The sequence below is a fragment of the Euprymna scolopes genome, chromosome 10, assembly GCF_053919585.1.
Source record: "Euprymna scolopes isolate OS-2025 chromosome 10, ASM5391958v1, whole genome shotgun sequence".
NCBI lineage: Eukaryota > Metazoa > Mollusca > Cephalopoda > Sepiida > Sepiolidae > Euprymna > Euprymna scolopes.
The window spans coordinates 25,979,250-25,995,639 of NC_136491.1; the positions used below are offsets into that span (position 1 = coordinate 25,979,250).

Below are 16,390 nucleotides of genomic sequence, written 5' to 3' on the forward strand. Positions count from 1 at the left end.
ATCCTACCAGATGCCAGACATTCACCCGCTATCTCATATATTTCAACTGAGAGATTTTTTTAAGATTATTATTTTAAGTGCCATTGTTTGAATTTCTCTTGCACTTGCTGTTCTGTAGTAGGTCAAACACAAGAAAGTATTCACCGGGAAGGGAGCTGACAGGTCTCAGAATGGAGACCTAGAATTAACCACTCAAGCAAAGATATTCACTTTCAATTCTTCTGCAATCGACACCTGGAAAGTGAATAGTGAATGAATATTCGTCCAAACAGATTCCAGCCTCCCTTCCAAGAACAAGATGAATTCCAGATGGACCAAGATCAAAGATGCATGAAAATAAGTTATGTCGAAAATACATGTATGACACGCACACCCGCATATAGACATTTAGGCGCTCATAGCATTGGAACATAAATATATTTGCAACATTGGTTCACCCGATATATTTGCCAGGTAGTTTTTGAAATTCGTTTTCATGAATGCAGTTGCTCCTATAATAACAGGAATGATGGAGATCTTCCTACGATTCCAGTTTCTTTTCATGCTGTACACAAGACATTGGTATTTCGTTATCTTTTCTCTTTCAGCTCTGTTTGACCCAGCATCATTGGGGACACTAACTTCCACTAAGGTTGCTTCTTTCTCCTTCTTACCCCATATTACTGTCAGGTTTAACAGCTTCGTTTTCTAAGTACGTAGTTGAAGGAATTGCTTAGTCATAGTGGATGGTGAATGATTTATTTTTAACTGTTTTTTCTTAGACATGTTCCCAGGACTTGTATCTAATAATCAACTATTTACAGATCGCCCAGTGTAAATATATACACACGCCATTGTGTCGCTTGTATAGTAGCCATCTCCTACCAGAACCTAACAGTTGGATGCCAGATGCTTGACACTCTCTACTTCTATGTGTCAGAACGTGCACATATTGCCATTGCTGAGACCACTCATCTCAGCTCTTTTATCCAGCATTATTGAGGAACACTGACTTCTACTAGGGTCGCTTCTTTCTCTTTTTCATCCCATGTTAGATTTAATAGCTCCATTTTCTAATACATAGCTGTCGGAATTGCATAGTCATAGTGGATGGTGTATGATTTATTTCCAACTGTTCTTTTGGATATATGTTCCCAGGACATGTTGCTGCATTCGATATTCGACTTTTTACAGATTGTGCAGCGGAAATATTTACACACTCCATTGTGCTGCATTGGATAGTAGCCGTCCCCAAGCAGAACCTTACAGTTAGATGTCAGGTGGCTCACACACTCTACTTCTGTGTGGCAGAACCTGCACTTGTTGTCATTGATGGGATCACTCATCTTTTTCAAAGCATTGGTCATCAAGCCTTGATCTTGGACAGTCATTAGAATCCTCTCCTGATTATAGTGGAGTGATCCTTTTTTTAGCCAGTCTATAGAGCCTTTTTTTGTATAGTCCCAAGTGAATTCAACCAGAAAATACTTGGAACTCTGTTAGTTTGCGCTGTCTTTGAAACATGTATGATATGACCGTGAGGCGACGCTTCTTAAATTTAGATTCCATCCAGAAAAAAAAAAAAAAACACAAAATAGCATACTGAATCATGACGTGCAAGAAACCGTACACTCTTGCTGAGGAGCTTATTAAGCCATGTACAGAGAAAATGGTGGAACTGATGATCAGATCAGAGGCAAAAAAGAAGATCCAGCAAACTTTGCTTTCTAAGGACACAATCCACCGATGGATTGACGACATGGCCATTGATGTACGCCATCAAGTTTACTCTGAAATCAAGCAAAGTATGTTCCAGGCTAGCTTACAATTAAACGAGTCTACAGACATTGCTCTGGAGAGTCAGTTGATCACCTTTGCGGTCTACTAGAAAGAGAGAAAGATGAATGAAGAATTTTTATTTTGCAATACTTGCCAAACATAATGACAGTAACAAACGTCAAAGTCATCATGGACTTTTTTTTTTTTTAGTTAGTGAACAGAATTTCAAGCACATTTGTACAGATGTTGCTTCAGTTATGATTGGCATCAAAGGAGGGTTCACCGTGCTTGCCAAGAATGAATGGTCACACATGATATCTTTCCACTGTTCACTACAACAGTATGCTTTAGTATCAAAATCTCTATTGTTATGGTTCATTAGAAGTCATGGACGTTCTGGTCAAAGTGATCAATTTCGTTTGTGCGTAGGTCAAAAATCATTGCTTACGCCAACTTCTTGCTGACTAAATCAGAATGAAACATATGGAACTTTTGTTCTACACCAAAGTTTGTTGGCTATCGAGGGGGGAATTCCTCTCTCGACTCTACAAAATCTGTAAGAAAGTGGAAGTTATTCTCAGAGAGAATAAAAACAACCTTCATGTCCATTTTGACAACAAAAAATTTGTCATGATGCTTGCCTACCAGCCAATATTTTGGGCCGACTCAATAAAATAAACCAATCTTTGCAAGGCCGTGATGTGAAATTCAGTGACGTTCAAGACAAGCTTGGTGGACTGTCTGCTCAAATTGAAGTCTGGAAGGCACAACTCAAGGTCAAGTCCACAGTCTCGTTTCCTTTCTTGGATAAGCATTTGCAAAGACCAAGGATTGAACTTCCTATTGGCATCAAAAGTTGTAGCACTTGACATCCCAAAATTTGTTTTACACAAAAAAGAGTTCAAATCTTTTTTTTGTTCAAATTTTTACACAAAAAGAGTTCAAATCTTATTTTGACGAAGCACCACTGGATGTTCCATAGCATGGAGACCATTTTGACACTGAAATTGAACCTACTGAAGATGAAGCAGAAGAGCTGACTGAGTTCAAAGTTTTAGAAGCAATGAAGATGGCCTTCAGTAACAAAGAAGACCTCTCCTGCTTCTGGTTGTCTATTTTGGGATTTTTTTTTAACCCATCAGCCATCCAGCAGTGTTAGAGTGGTAGTCGGGGTTCAGTCCTTCTCACCGATGTAGCTTGCCTGTGATACATTGGCTATCCTCTTCATTATTATCGCCATCATTTGGCATGACAGAGAATCTAATAGTCAGCCAAGGGAATGTGCTCCAACAAACCCAAGGCACTTGTACCCTCTCAATATAAATACACCTGACTAATCCAACAAGCTCCAATATCCCACCTTGTAGAGATCCCTAGATGCAGAGAAATTGTAGAGATCCCTAGATGCAAAAAAAATTGTAGAGATCCCTAGATGCCAGAAAGCTTTCTACTCCAATAGTTTCTTCTCAGCAGAAAAAATTTTGGAAAAAAAAAAATAAATAAAAATTTTAATGACTTTTAAGATTACGTTCTAATCACGTGACACGTCCGTAAAGAAATGGACAGTAAGTTAGGTAGCAATGAAGTAGAATATTAGAACGAGAAAATGAATCCCCTCTTAAAAAGATATTAAATTTTTTTTTTCTGAATTTTGGCGCTTCTACACTATCAGGACGAAATTTTTTTATCGATAATAGAGTTTTCAGATAAAAAAAACAAAACAATGGTTTCGACTGAATTTTTTGTCAATTCTAATAAAATACAATGTTAGTTCCTAAATTACAGTAGAAATTACCTGAATATTACTGAATTATTAAAAAAACAAAAAAAAAACAACTTCAATTGTGTTCGCAGGTGAAAACTTGTGGCCATCTTCTTTTTATAAAATAAATCGAAACGGAAAATTACCTCCTTTTTGAACACTCCTGTGTCTTACATAAGCAAATACGATCGTTTTTTGTTTTTTTTTTCAAATTCTGTTTTCTTTAATAAATAATTTTCTACCGTATCGATTTTCGTATTTTTTGGATATAATCATCTTAAAAACACGAGGAATACGTAGATACCATTGTTTTCAAGATTACGATTTCTGCAATTTCGTTCTGCTAGTGTAGAAGCAACAAAATTTTTCTGGTAAAACACACATTTTTAGGGGCACTCTCGTATAGGTCCACGGAATGGCTTTCGGTACTAGTGCACTTATTGATCCGTGCTGAAATAATAACGTTATTATTTTAAAAAAAAAACATTCTTAACATGAAGAGGGGAGGGTGTTTTGTACCTATTCTGTACTTTAACCTTACAATTGAATAAAAAAAAAAAAACATATCATAAAACTTTAAATTTGGAAATACGATTTAAAAAATAGCGCAGATCAGTAAGTGCATTAGCACCTGGCTTTCTAATAAATAAATAAATAAATAGATAAATAAAAACTTGATCTCAGCATGTCCATAAAATAACGTTATTTCAGCAGGTCGTTAAACTGCAGAATCGCAGCCTTTTGTTAACTGCCAAGTGAAGTGCCAAGTTTATTTATTTATTTTAAGCTGTTTTCATGTAATCGCCTACAAAAATAGAATATCATTACGTGTGAAGGTAGAATTTTACCAATTTTTGTGGGAAGAGAATTAGAAATGATTGCGGAGAAAGAACGAATATTTTTAACGATTTGACATTTGTATTTTTTTTTTTTTTTTTTTTTTTTGGCAATCACAGAAAAATACACAATCAACACGTGTTAAAGGCAAAAGTTTTCATAAAAGAAAATAAAAAGTTTTATCGGGATTTGATTTCCAGCTAAAACTTATCCGATCACATATACATTAAAGATGATATATTTCAGGCAAGAAACTAAATAAGTTAGTATCTATTTTTTTTTTTTTTTTCTTTTTTTTTCCTTACCTTTGGATGCTTTGTTTTTCAAGACATGTTGGGCATGAAGTCGCTGGTCAAGAATGTACATCATTTCGCCTCCGAGGTTGAGAATTAAAATCGGCAAAGCTCGTAACGACATTTTGTTAAATTATTAATTTTTTTTTACTATGTATGTTTTAATAAATAATAAAAATATAACAAGATCACCAATTTTTAAACGTAATCAATTCATTTATTTTCTCGTATGAAACAAACAAGTTGTGTAAGAGTTTCAGAAAGTTTTCCTTAGCAACAACTTGTGAGTAATATTTCACACGAGGAGACTTTACATCAAAACCACTATATCACATTATGATCGACAAAGGACCATTACCCTTTTTTTTTTTTAATGCGTAAATGGAGACCCTCTGATGTTCCTATTTACAATGTCTCCGCACGGGACAGAGTTAGACACCAAGGGCGTTTTTTAATGTGGAGAAAAGGAACAAAAATAAAAATTGTCTCAGTCATGAAGGATTTCTCCTCCACTGACAGAGAACAAGAAATTGAAGTGCAATTTACAATGCCTCCCTACGGGACAAAGTGAGACACCAGGTCGTTAAAACTGCAAAAATATTTATCTAAGCTAGCAGGGACGCTCGTGGTGTCGGTGTCCGGTCCGGTCCGGACTCCGGCTGTATTTAAATATGATATTTTAATTCTTGCAGATTTCGTATATATTATTATAGACTTAATGTTCTATCGATTTTTATATATTATAAAGTTGCAATTAATATATATATATATATATATATATATATATATATATATATATATATATATATATATATATATATATATATATGACCTGGGTCTATCAGCTTGAATCGAAACCGAAACCAAAACATACGTACATACGTACGTACGTATGTATGTATGTATGTATGTATGTATATATATATGTATGTACACACGTTCGTACATACGTACAAACATACATACATACGTAAATACATTAAAAAAAAAAAGTCATGGTAGGGCTCATGGACTTTAAGTGTCTGAGGGAGTGGCACTCGTCTGACAAGACGTCGCAATCATCGTGTATGTACGTATATAATGTACATATGTATGTACGTACATACATATGTACGTACGTACGTATGTACGTATCAATATATGTATGAATGTAAAAAAAAAAAAAAAAAACTTGAGTTCCTTCAGCTATAATCGAAACCGAAACCAAAACTTATGAAGAATTCTTAGTAAAATTATTTATTACAAGAAATGAAAGTCTAGAATTAAATGACAGTCACTCGGATGTAAGCGTGACACACAAAATAAATAAATAACACACACCCTATCGTATTATTATATAGATTGTGTAGTAGCGGGGGGGGGGCGTCTTTACCCGAGCGGCCGAGCGTAATACGCTTACATATGATATTTTAATTTGTCCAAATTTTGTATATATTATTATAGAAACGTGATTTCAAAAGTAAGAAAATAAGTATTTAGGTGCCAGCAGCTAGAATCGAAACCGAAACTAGCATTCAAAGCTGGTGACGTTACGACTGTATCAACATGACATGCATATGAGCCGATTAAAAATTAAAAATAAACAAAGATGAATGTACAAACTGTATAAAAAAATGTTTTCAAATTTGACCCCTTATATATGCCGCTCCCCATTTGGTGGTACCAAAACAATTTTAACTTTAAAATAATTTTAACTAGCTAATGACCCATAAAAGAACGGCCCGTAAAAAATACAATCATTAGCGTAGCTCTGTAACGTTTAGTTTCGGGGGAGATAGAGTTTGAAAATATGGAGACAGACAGACATATAGCCGTTTATATATTAGATTTATTTATTCACTAGTGGGGGGTGCCTGGTGTTGCCCGGGTGTGTGTAGGTGGTGTAGTAAGGAACACCGGGGGGGGGGGGGTAAAATAAAAGTGGTAGTGGTAGTAGCGAGGTAGAAATCAAAACAACAGTAGGCAGTTTGGGTGGAGAGAGGTGTAAGAGAAAAAAGTGGTAGTAGGCAGGTAGGCTTGAACATGTAAGACGAAGGATGAAAAGAACGTTAAAAGAACGTGACATCTTAGTCAATGTCTCCATCATGCGACCGGAAAGTCCTGAGCATTGAAAATTAAGCGTAGTCAATCCAACTGAGACAATGATTTTGCGAAAATGTTGACGCAAAAACCGACCCCTCTTTGTAGAAAACTGCCCAGTTGAGGGTGAAGGAATTAATGTTTTTGGCCAATTTTTCGATATTTGTCGTCCGAGCGGCGAGCTTTAAAACAATACCGATCTCGTCAGGATCTGTCGTGTCTGTTAAAAGTTTTTGGCAGACATACATACATACATACATACATACATACATACTTACATGATGATGATGATGATTGGAACGTCTTGTCAGACGAGTGCCACTCCCTCAGACACTTAAAGTCTATGAGCCCAAATGCCTGAGGGAGTATCTATACAAAGATGATGTTACAGAGTTTTAGCTTTGTACAACAGCTAAGTCTCTCTCTCGGTTAAAAATGTTGAAATCCAGAAACAAGCAAGAGCAAAATAGTCAGCAACAAGTTAGACTGCAGACCAGCTTAATGCAGGTACTAGTCTTCCGCTTTATGGTTTTTTAAACCAGAGATTTGCTTCTCCTAAAAAGGTTGCCTTCACCATGGCTTACAGGAGCCCTCTCCACCCCAACACATATATATACACACAAATATACACGGTGCTAATTGGCCGTTGACCCCGAAAAAGGGTTCATTCGCCCTTTGGAAGGTCTTATTTTTAATCCTTCAAGGAGATTAGTCATCCTCCTCACCAAGCAAGTCTGGTGGGGGAACCAGTTTAGTCGCCGGTGACCCGACCATGAAGCAGGTAGTACTGGGTTACATGGAACCAGTAGCATATGACATGACCTGACATAATACTACTTGGATACAAACATACATACATACACACAAACCGACGATTGAGATTTAGTTTAAAGATTTACTAAGTTTATTGTCGAAGGAGCAGAAAAAAAACAAAAATTAAATAAATGAATAAATTTTACTATGTGCCTCCATGCTGTCACTAAGATTCACTAAGATTCTCGTTTTATTTATTAAGTTATTATTTTTTTTTTTTTATCTAGAATTTATTTTTTTTATCCAGAATTTCTCTTATATCAAAAAAAATAAAATAAAATAAATGGAAATCTGTATGATGTACATACCCGTGATGGAATAAAAATATCATATTCTGAAAATCACGTAAATTGCTCAAGTAGTTTTACTTTTAAATAAGAAATATTTTCATGGCATTTAAAAAAAAAAATGTCAAGAAAAAAGGGAGGTAGCACAACAATAATTTAAACTTGTGAGACGTATGTTGTATACCTACAAATTACCATTAATCGCCTTAAAAAGATTGTGAAGAATGTGCGGTAAAGTTATAGCTTGCTTTGTGTATTACAAGATAAAAAAAGCATGAAATAGAAACTCAATTTAACACAAGACAAACTATGAACATTTAAGGTTTTAAATAACTTTTTTTAACAAGAAAAGACTAGATTGAATGTGCATGTTCAAAGAGGTTCATTTTTATGTGTCGTCACCTTTCAAAATAATACAAAGTAAGGCGTCGGAATAAACGGAAAAAAAAGGGAGAATGTTCATAAAGAGTACTTATTTATTGTTATTTTTTGTTAGTTGAGTAGCAGTCACAAAGAGGAGTGTTTGCCGGCTTTAACAGTGAAAGTGGGTAACTTCTCACTTGACTACACCTGTGGCTTGTTTCCTTGATATATTGTTTTTCTTCTGTCTCGTTTACAAAAATCCTGGGTTTTTATATCTTCTTACTAGCTTCCAAAGACATGTTGATTGTTAAATCCTATTTTTATTGCACTCCATTCCGATTGGCTAATTAATTTTTATTATTTTTCTCTTCTTGACTGGATGGGTGCATCGAGCCTATGCATAGTGGCGTGTTTACAACAAAAGACTAGGTTGAATATGCGTGTTCAAAAATAGTTCCGTTTCATGTGTCATCACCTTTCAAAAGAATACAAAGTAAGGCATTGGAATAAATGGAGAATAAAAAGGAGAATGTTCTTAAAGAGTACTTATTCCTTGTTTCTATTTGTTGGTCGAGTAACGGTCATAAAGAGGAGTGTTTGCCAGCTTTAACAGTGAAAGAGGATGACTTCTTGCTTGACTGCATCTACACCCTGTTTCCTTGGTGTCTTGTTTCCCTTCTCTCTCGTTTACAAAATTCCTGGGTTTTTTGTGCCCCGCTCCCATTGGCTAATAAATTTTTATTATTTTTCTCTTTTTGACTGGATGGATGCGTCGAGCCTATATGGAGTGACGTGTTTACACACTTTGTCTGTAACAGCCGACAAGTAAACATCTTGTTGGGAGTTTTATTAATTTCGTCATGAATCTCCAAAAAGCCAACAAACAACCAAAGGGAGAAAAAAATCAAATATACAACAAATAAAAGTTAACATAGTGAATAAAAATTTATTTTCTATGTACTTGACTCATCTTTTTTTTTTGTGTGTTTTAAAGTAACTTTAAATGCACTTTTTTTCATTTGAAATATTCACTTTTTACGAGGTGTTAGCCACAAAGATAGCCACAAAGATAGCCACGAACACGCTTCATGTGTCGGCGACCATGTTTGTTGACTAACACCTTGTAAAAAGTGAATATTTGAGATGGAAAAAAAAGCATCTCCATCGGTCGTCTGGATGTTGGGGTTAACTGCATGCTTCCATGGCCATCCCATTCATTTGCTCATACCTCCCCCTCTCAAGCGCTTAAGGCCGTTTCATTTAACCACGTAAAGAGTAATTTGATACCACACTTTTTTTGTCTTAGTCATTAAGCAAATCACAAAAAGCAAATAAAAAGTGAAAATGTGTTTTTTAAATACGATATCCATGCTCGGTCTATTGTAACATGGGAAGAAAAAGTCTGTTTATATTGCATGCCAATGTTCACTTTTACAGCATATCAGCCCTTTTGAGAGGTTAGGGTTAGGGATATCTTTTATATCCTCTTTCATACCTTTTGGCCATGTCCTTGAATAGTTTGTGTTTCGGACATTCAGCGCACCTGGAACAAAAACTTTCTCATGCATAGCAACAGACTCAAGTCTTATTTATCTGGACAATTTGATTTTTATTCAGTTTCCATGGTCGCAGTAACGTCTCTGTTTCTCTGCGTCATCACTGAGAAGCCAGGTGGAAATTCTGCTATCAGTTGAGCTGCCATCCGCCCCTATCTTATCACCCCCATGAGAAGTCTTTAATCTTCTCAGAATCTCCTGTTCTGACTGACTACGATTCCCCAACTAACTCAAGGAATACATCTGCATTGTTTATATATTTTAAGGTGCATGTGTGGATTGGTAAAATCCTGTGAACCGGTTTGAACTCAAAATGCACTGATTTGCTTCATGACCCCTGCTAGTATGCAAGTGCAACGCATCATCAATGAAAGTCAATGAGTTTGAAGCCTGTCAGTAAGACCCATAAGACGGACAGACACACATGTGAGAGAACAGAAACCATAGATATAAAAACTTAGTTGAAAAATGGATAAAGTAAATAATTTTCTAAAGTAACCAACGTTCGAGGGCCTATACAAATTAATCAAAGACAATATTATAGCAGTAGGCAGGCACTACTGACTAAATATTAGGCCTGCTCTTCGGAAGGCACAATTAATTCCCATAGTTGCCAAATACCTTAAAAGTCAAAAGCAAATAGTTTTATAGAATCTTCAACAGTTGATGGACTATGCAAGCTAGCAAAAGACGACTTAGTTATGGTAGGAAAACACTACGAACTGAACGTAAAACCAGACACGAGAATTTATGATTTAGTCAGAATGGTAGCAGACTACCTTTTCAAGAATTCTATGACAGACAAAGATGATCTAAAAAGTCGAGAGGAATCCCACGACTAAGATTGAGCATAAGGTAGATATGGTAATAAGGAAGGCGAACTTAAGGCTCAGGCAACCAGTAAAAGAGAAAAAGAAAGAATATTAAGTCAATGCCGATTAGAAATAGACAAAATTGAAAACAGCAGTCATACCAGTTCCCCGTCTGCAAAGAAACTAGTCAGGGGATAGCCTAAAATAAGTACACCACATGCAGTTTACAGACCAATACCAGAAAAGAGTCTATGGTTGGTTGTTTTTGTTTTACAGCATATCAACCTTTTTCAGGTAATTTATGCCGAATCTAGTTATTTTGAGGAATGATTTTTAATGGAGTATATTTTTTTTTAAGTCAGATTCTATTTAACCCATAGTTGGGACCCTAACAGGTACTACCACTCCGGGTCAGAGTGGACCTGGGAGCAATGGCAATTGAAGGGTGGCTCCACACTCCCCAAGGCCCGCAAGGTGGGGCCTCACCATCAGATATAGTTTTAGGTCATATCCAAGACCGTAGAAAAGAGTCTAGAGAAAGATATTAAAATGGAGAAAAGGTTTATAAACACATTTCCAGAATCAAAATTAAATATCCCAACAAGAAAAACAATGAATGCTAAAGTAATACAGACACACACACACAAAAAATGGATGAGGCAGTTTGCTTATCCTGGTAAGGCATGGATGCCAAAATGGAAGCAGACAACCCATGTAGTGTAGTTGTAAACTGTACCCCGAATAGTGGGCAGCTTAAAGATTTCGCAGCACGTTTGTCAACTGCAAATGTGTGTGGAAATTCAACTGACCAAGGCAGTATGGAGGCACCAGCCAATACAGGCCTGAAATCTCTAAGTGTGGAGGCAGACAAACCTGTCAGGAAAGCAATCGCTTCACAGGAATTGCTCGTGAGTGCAAAGTGGGAGCAGGACGCAATAGCACCCATTGTTGTTAAGCCAATAAATATTTGGATATTGAGACTGACATTCGAGAGTCTGATAAAAACGACACGATAAAGATTGGTGAGGACAGAAAATCTCAAAATATGTGCTATGGTGACAATACTGAGAGTAAGGATAAAAAGTTTGACTCAGGTAAAAGAAAAGAAATTCATCAAGGTAGCACGGAAAAGGTACGAGGATGCCACTTCTGACGTTACTACTCCTGCTACTACTACTACTATGGCTACTGTGACTGGTGACAATGCTACCATTTCTACTGATAATAATAAGAAAAGAGTATCTGAGAGGGAAAAGTTTATTAAGAGAGTTAGTCAGGCTAATCTTTCCCCGCAATGGAAAGAGGAAAATTGGTGAAACAAATGACGTTCATGTTAAGAAAGCCAACAAGGCTAAACTTTCTCGTGATGAAAAGAGGAAAATTGGTGAAATGAATAACGCCAATAAAACTATACATATCGGTGATGATATTCACGAAAGCAAATATGCTAAACTTTCCCGTGATGGATGGTGAAGCAAATGACGTTCACGAAAATATATGCCTCGATAATAATGATAAGTTTAATGAATGCAGTTGTGACGATCATGGAGCTAAGATAAACGTTGATAATGGCGGCGACAATGATGATGATGGTGGTTATGGAAATAAACTAAATAATGAAAGGGACGATGACGGTAGTGATGACGTGAACGGTGATAAATATGATGCTGCTGATGAAAATAGAGTAAACGACATTGACAAGGAAGATAATGTTAAGATAGACTATGTAGAAAATCATGCTTGTAAAAATAAATTAAACAAGTGAAGCATGCATAATCCCCCGTGAGTTCACAGTGAACGAGGCATAAAAAAATGACTAAGTTCAGCATTTGCACACACCCCTCTCCCCATTTAGCCCCAAAAATCCCTAGGGGGACGTCAAACCCTGGTGAAAATAAACAAACGGTGCAGTTTTAAGCCTTAACATATATAAATTTGAGTTCTGCACCATGTAAAAAAAGAAATGAAAGTCCATCATTTGTCCCCCCCATTTAGCCCCAAAAGTCCCCAAGGCCTTAACATATATAAATTTGAGTTCAGCACCATGCAAAACTGCTAAATAGACATATACAGAAAATTTTGGACAAATATGGTAAAATAATCCCAAAAATGGAGTGTTTTTATTAGCACTAAAAGAGCCCCTGGGGCACACCCAAGAGTTATCACAAAGTATAGACAAACAAAATTATATAGAAATCAGTCAGTTACAACTTTTCAGAAAGTTTTATAAAAATCCAAGGCATTTTTTTTTTTAATAAGCACAAAATATCAATTTTAGCCATTTTAACCTAAAAGGCACACCTAGAGGGGCAACCAGAGTTTTCCCGGTCAATCCGTTCTGTTACTTTTTTACTCATATCATGTTTAATGTTTGTGCAAAATTTTAAAAAATTTCAAGGCGTAGTTATTGAGAAAAGTGCAGACAGATGAACAGACAAGGGTGAATTTACAGGTCCACCCTCCTTTTGTCAGGAGACCAACAATGAAGATGATGATGGTAATGGCGATGATCATAAGAATATGTCAGAGGATGATTATGATGATAAAGATAAAATAAATGATGAAGACACTGATGACTTCGAGAATAAGTCAAGAGACGAAGATGGCAATGATTATAAAAGAAAGTTATTCCACTGTTTAGAGAAATACTGCCTAAGGTTAAATTGAAGAAGATAATCAGAGTTTGAGCAGTAAGGTTTTGTGAATCATCCTCAAAATAGTAAAATAATTTACCACCTGCGTAACATCAATCTCTTTTACGCATCTAAACTTTAATTATATATGCCGACCATCAGTTTAACAAATTCAATGTCCCTCCATTACTGACAGAACCATCTGTAAAAAATACCATCAGTTTAACAAATTCAATGTCCCTCCATTACTGACAGAACCATCTGTAAAAAATACCATCAGTTTAACAAATTCAATGTCCCTCCATTACTGACAGAACCATCTGTAAAAAATACCATCAGTTTAACAAATTCAATGTCCCTCCATTACTGACAGAACCATCTGTAAAAAATTAAACATCCAGTGTAGCAGCAAGTCCTGGGAACATCAACCTGAAAGAACAGTTGGAAATGACTTATATACCATATATTATGACCACATAATCCCTACAGTCACCTACCTTGAAAATTCTGCTGTGAAACCTGAAATAATTATATGGGATAAGTCAGAGAAAGTTGCAACCTTGATTGAAGTGAGTGTCCCTAATGATGGAGGTCTGAACAGAGCTGAAAGGGAGAAACAGATCAAATATCAAGGTCTCATGTATGATATGAAAAGAAACTGGAATCTTAGAGAGATATCAATCATACCAGTTATTATAGGTGCCACAGGACTTATGAAGAAGAACCTGAAGTCCTAACTAACTAATATTCCTGGTGAACCAAGTGTAAAAGAGATTCAGACAATTGCACTTAAGGGAACAACGAGGATACTAAAAAGAGCTCTCGGTTGGTTTCAATAAAAAGCAGGGGGATGTTGGAAGCTGGTTTGGTTGCTCCATACCTAGCATTACAATCTTCAAAGAAAGAAAATAAGAAAAAAAAAAAACAGAACTTAACATAATAAAATCAAAGAGAATATTATACTGAGCTCCTGTAGAGTTAAGTTTTGTGAGGGAGGAGGAATTGTGGTGTCCATTTTACAGATAATAATTAATGCTTTCACTTACTGTAAAAACTGCGAGAATATGTCTCTTGTATTATGCACACTTGGCAGTCGGACTGATGTATAACCACACTCTTTTATTTGTTTTATTTAATTTTCTGTTTAGTATATTTGTTTCCACTTGTTACCAAATTGTATCTTTCTTCCAGACCAGTCCATAACAGTTTTTTAAAATTTTTTATTCCATTTTCACCCCAAACAATGCACAGTGCCACTTTAATATAGGGGGCTACTAACTGGGACACAATTGCAGGGATACTATTTAGGGAGTTTAGCAGCAAGATGACTGTTTACATTACACTTGAGCTTCTGCATGTCAGTACAGTCGGGGAAACAGGAACCCGGAAGTGAATTCCATCCAAAGTCTAGCAGTTCTAGGAAAGAAACTATTAGAGTAGAAAGCTTTCTGGTATCTAGGGATCTTGCAACTGTGTAGGGGTGGGACTTTGCTGCTTGTCGGGCTTTTCCGAGGTATTTACGTTCAGAGGGTACAAGGGCTTGTATTTCATTGGAGCATCTATCATTAAAATACTTGTAAAATAGGCAGAGGGATGCAACATTTCGTCGATAGGATACAGGATAAAGCCTAGCTGACAATCTAGTATAATGGACCGATACTGCACCAACCACACTGAGTGTCTCTAACCTCGTCGGATTGCACCTGATATGACAGGTGTTCTTTCGATCATACCTTATCCCGTCACAAGTTGGCCTGTTCATCGTCTTCACTCGCTGTGTTTTCATGGTGGAGTGCTTTGCCTCCACCATATTGTCTTTTATCTCACGTAGTCTCCGGGTACATCAATCACTCCGCTGGTCCTTGCGGCTTGCTGCAAAATGAAGAGTCCTCACCACAAACAAACAGAACTGAGCTTTATAACAATAACAAACTATTTATTAATTTCATTACTTCATAACAGCTACTGTCTAAATTGAGGTGACTGACTATAGCAGTGAAACGATGTAAGACCAGACCAGTAAAGTCACAGATTTCCCATTAACACAGGTTAGTTAACATCAGGCCTTGTGGGCACCCAAATCAGGAGCGCTTGACCAGCCAGCCAGCCTCAGTTTGCTGGCTACGACTCTACTCTTTTTAGAATTCCTTTTTCTAAATCCAACCCCTTTTCCACACCTCTCCTTCAGAGAATGGTTACAAAATGCTGGAGTACTTTAGGGGTCCATCCTGGGTCCAACTCTCTTCCTGATCTACATTAATGATCTTCCAAATCACATCCTTACATCATTTGTAGACATTTATGTTGATGACACTACTATCTATGGTAGCATATCTAAGACCATAAATGACCAAGTTTTCTCTGATTCTCCTCTGATCTTGAGCAAGTGCTACAATGGGGAAAGAGGTGGCTTGTTACTTTTAATGCATCTAAAACCAAGCTTTTATCTTTACATCATCAACGCTCTGATCCCCATCTGGCATCAATTGAAATGAATGGCTCTCGTTTTGGGGAGGCGTCATGTTTTGACAAGCTTCTGGGCTTGACCTTTACTTCTGATCTGAAATGGAACACATACATTAAATCTGTTGCCAAGGCCGCTTGAAAAATGGTGGGATCCTTCTATTGATCCAGTAGATATCTCACTGCTGATGCAATTCTCTATCTATATAAGAGCCAGGTACGTCCAAGGATGGAGTACTGTTGCCATATCTGGGCAGGAACTGCTAGAAAGGACTTATCCTGCCTTGATAGAGTTCAAAATAGACTTCGTAGCCTCGTAGGGGATGTCCTTTTCTCTTCCCTGCAACCTCTTTCTCACAAAAGAGATGTTGCGAGTTTGTCTTTGCTTTATTGTTATTTTCATGGCAAGTGCTCGACTGAGCTCCAATCTATTGTCCCCCTCCCAGACTTTCACAAGAAACACCCGTCTAGCAGAAAACACTATCACTAATTTCCCCCACTCTTTATCTGTGCCTAAAGATTCCATGAACAAAGCTTCTTTCTTAGAACTCCACGCCTGTGAAATTGCCTTCCGTTTTCCGGCTGACTACAATACGGTTGTCTTCAAGTCTAACGTAAACAAGTTTTTGATGAATCATTCCATATAAGTTAACAAATTTACCACATTTCCATTATAAATGGTTACTATATTGTCCAATTTCTACTGGACACTCTTTAACCCTTATCCTTGAGTG

At 36.7% G+C, this 16,390-nt stretch overlaps 1 protein-coding gene across 1 annotated transcript in view; it reads right to left on the minus strand.

Annotated features, from left to right (window-relative positions):
- Positions 1 to 4,914, minus strand: part of LOC145285872 (protein OSCP1-like) — a 41,134-nt gene extending 36,220 nt beyond the window's left edge. The window contains exon 1 of the mRNA XM_080134319.1: positions 4,663 to 4,914. Coding sequence (XP_079990445.1) covers positions 4,663 to 4,774 — 112 coding nt within the window. The 5' untranslated portion in view covers positions 4,775 to 4,914. The remainder of the gene's footprint in view (positions 1 to 4,662) is intronic.
- Between the last annotated feature and the right edge of the window lie 11,476 nt (positions 4,915 to 16,390).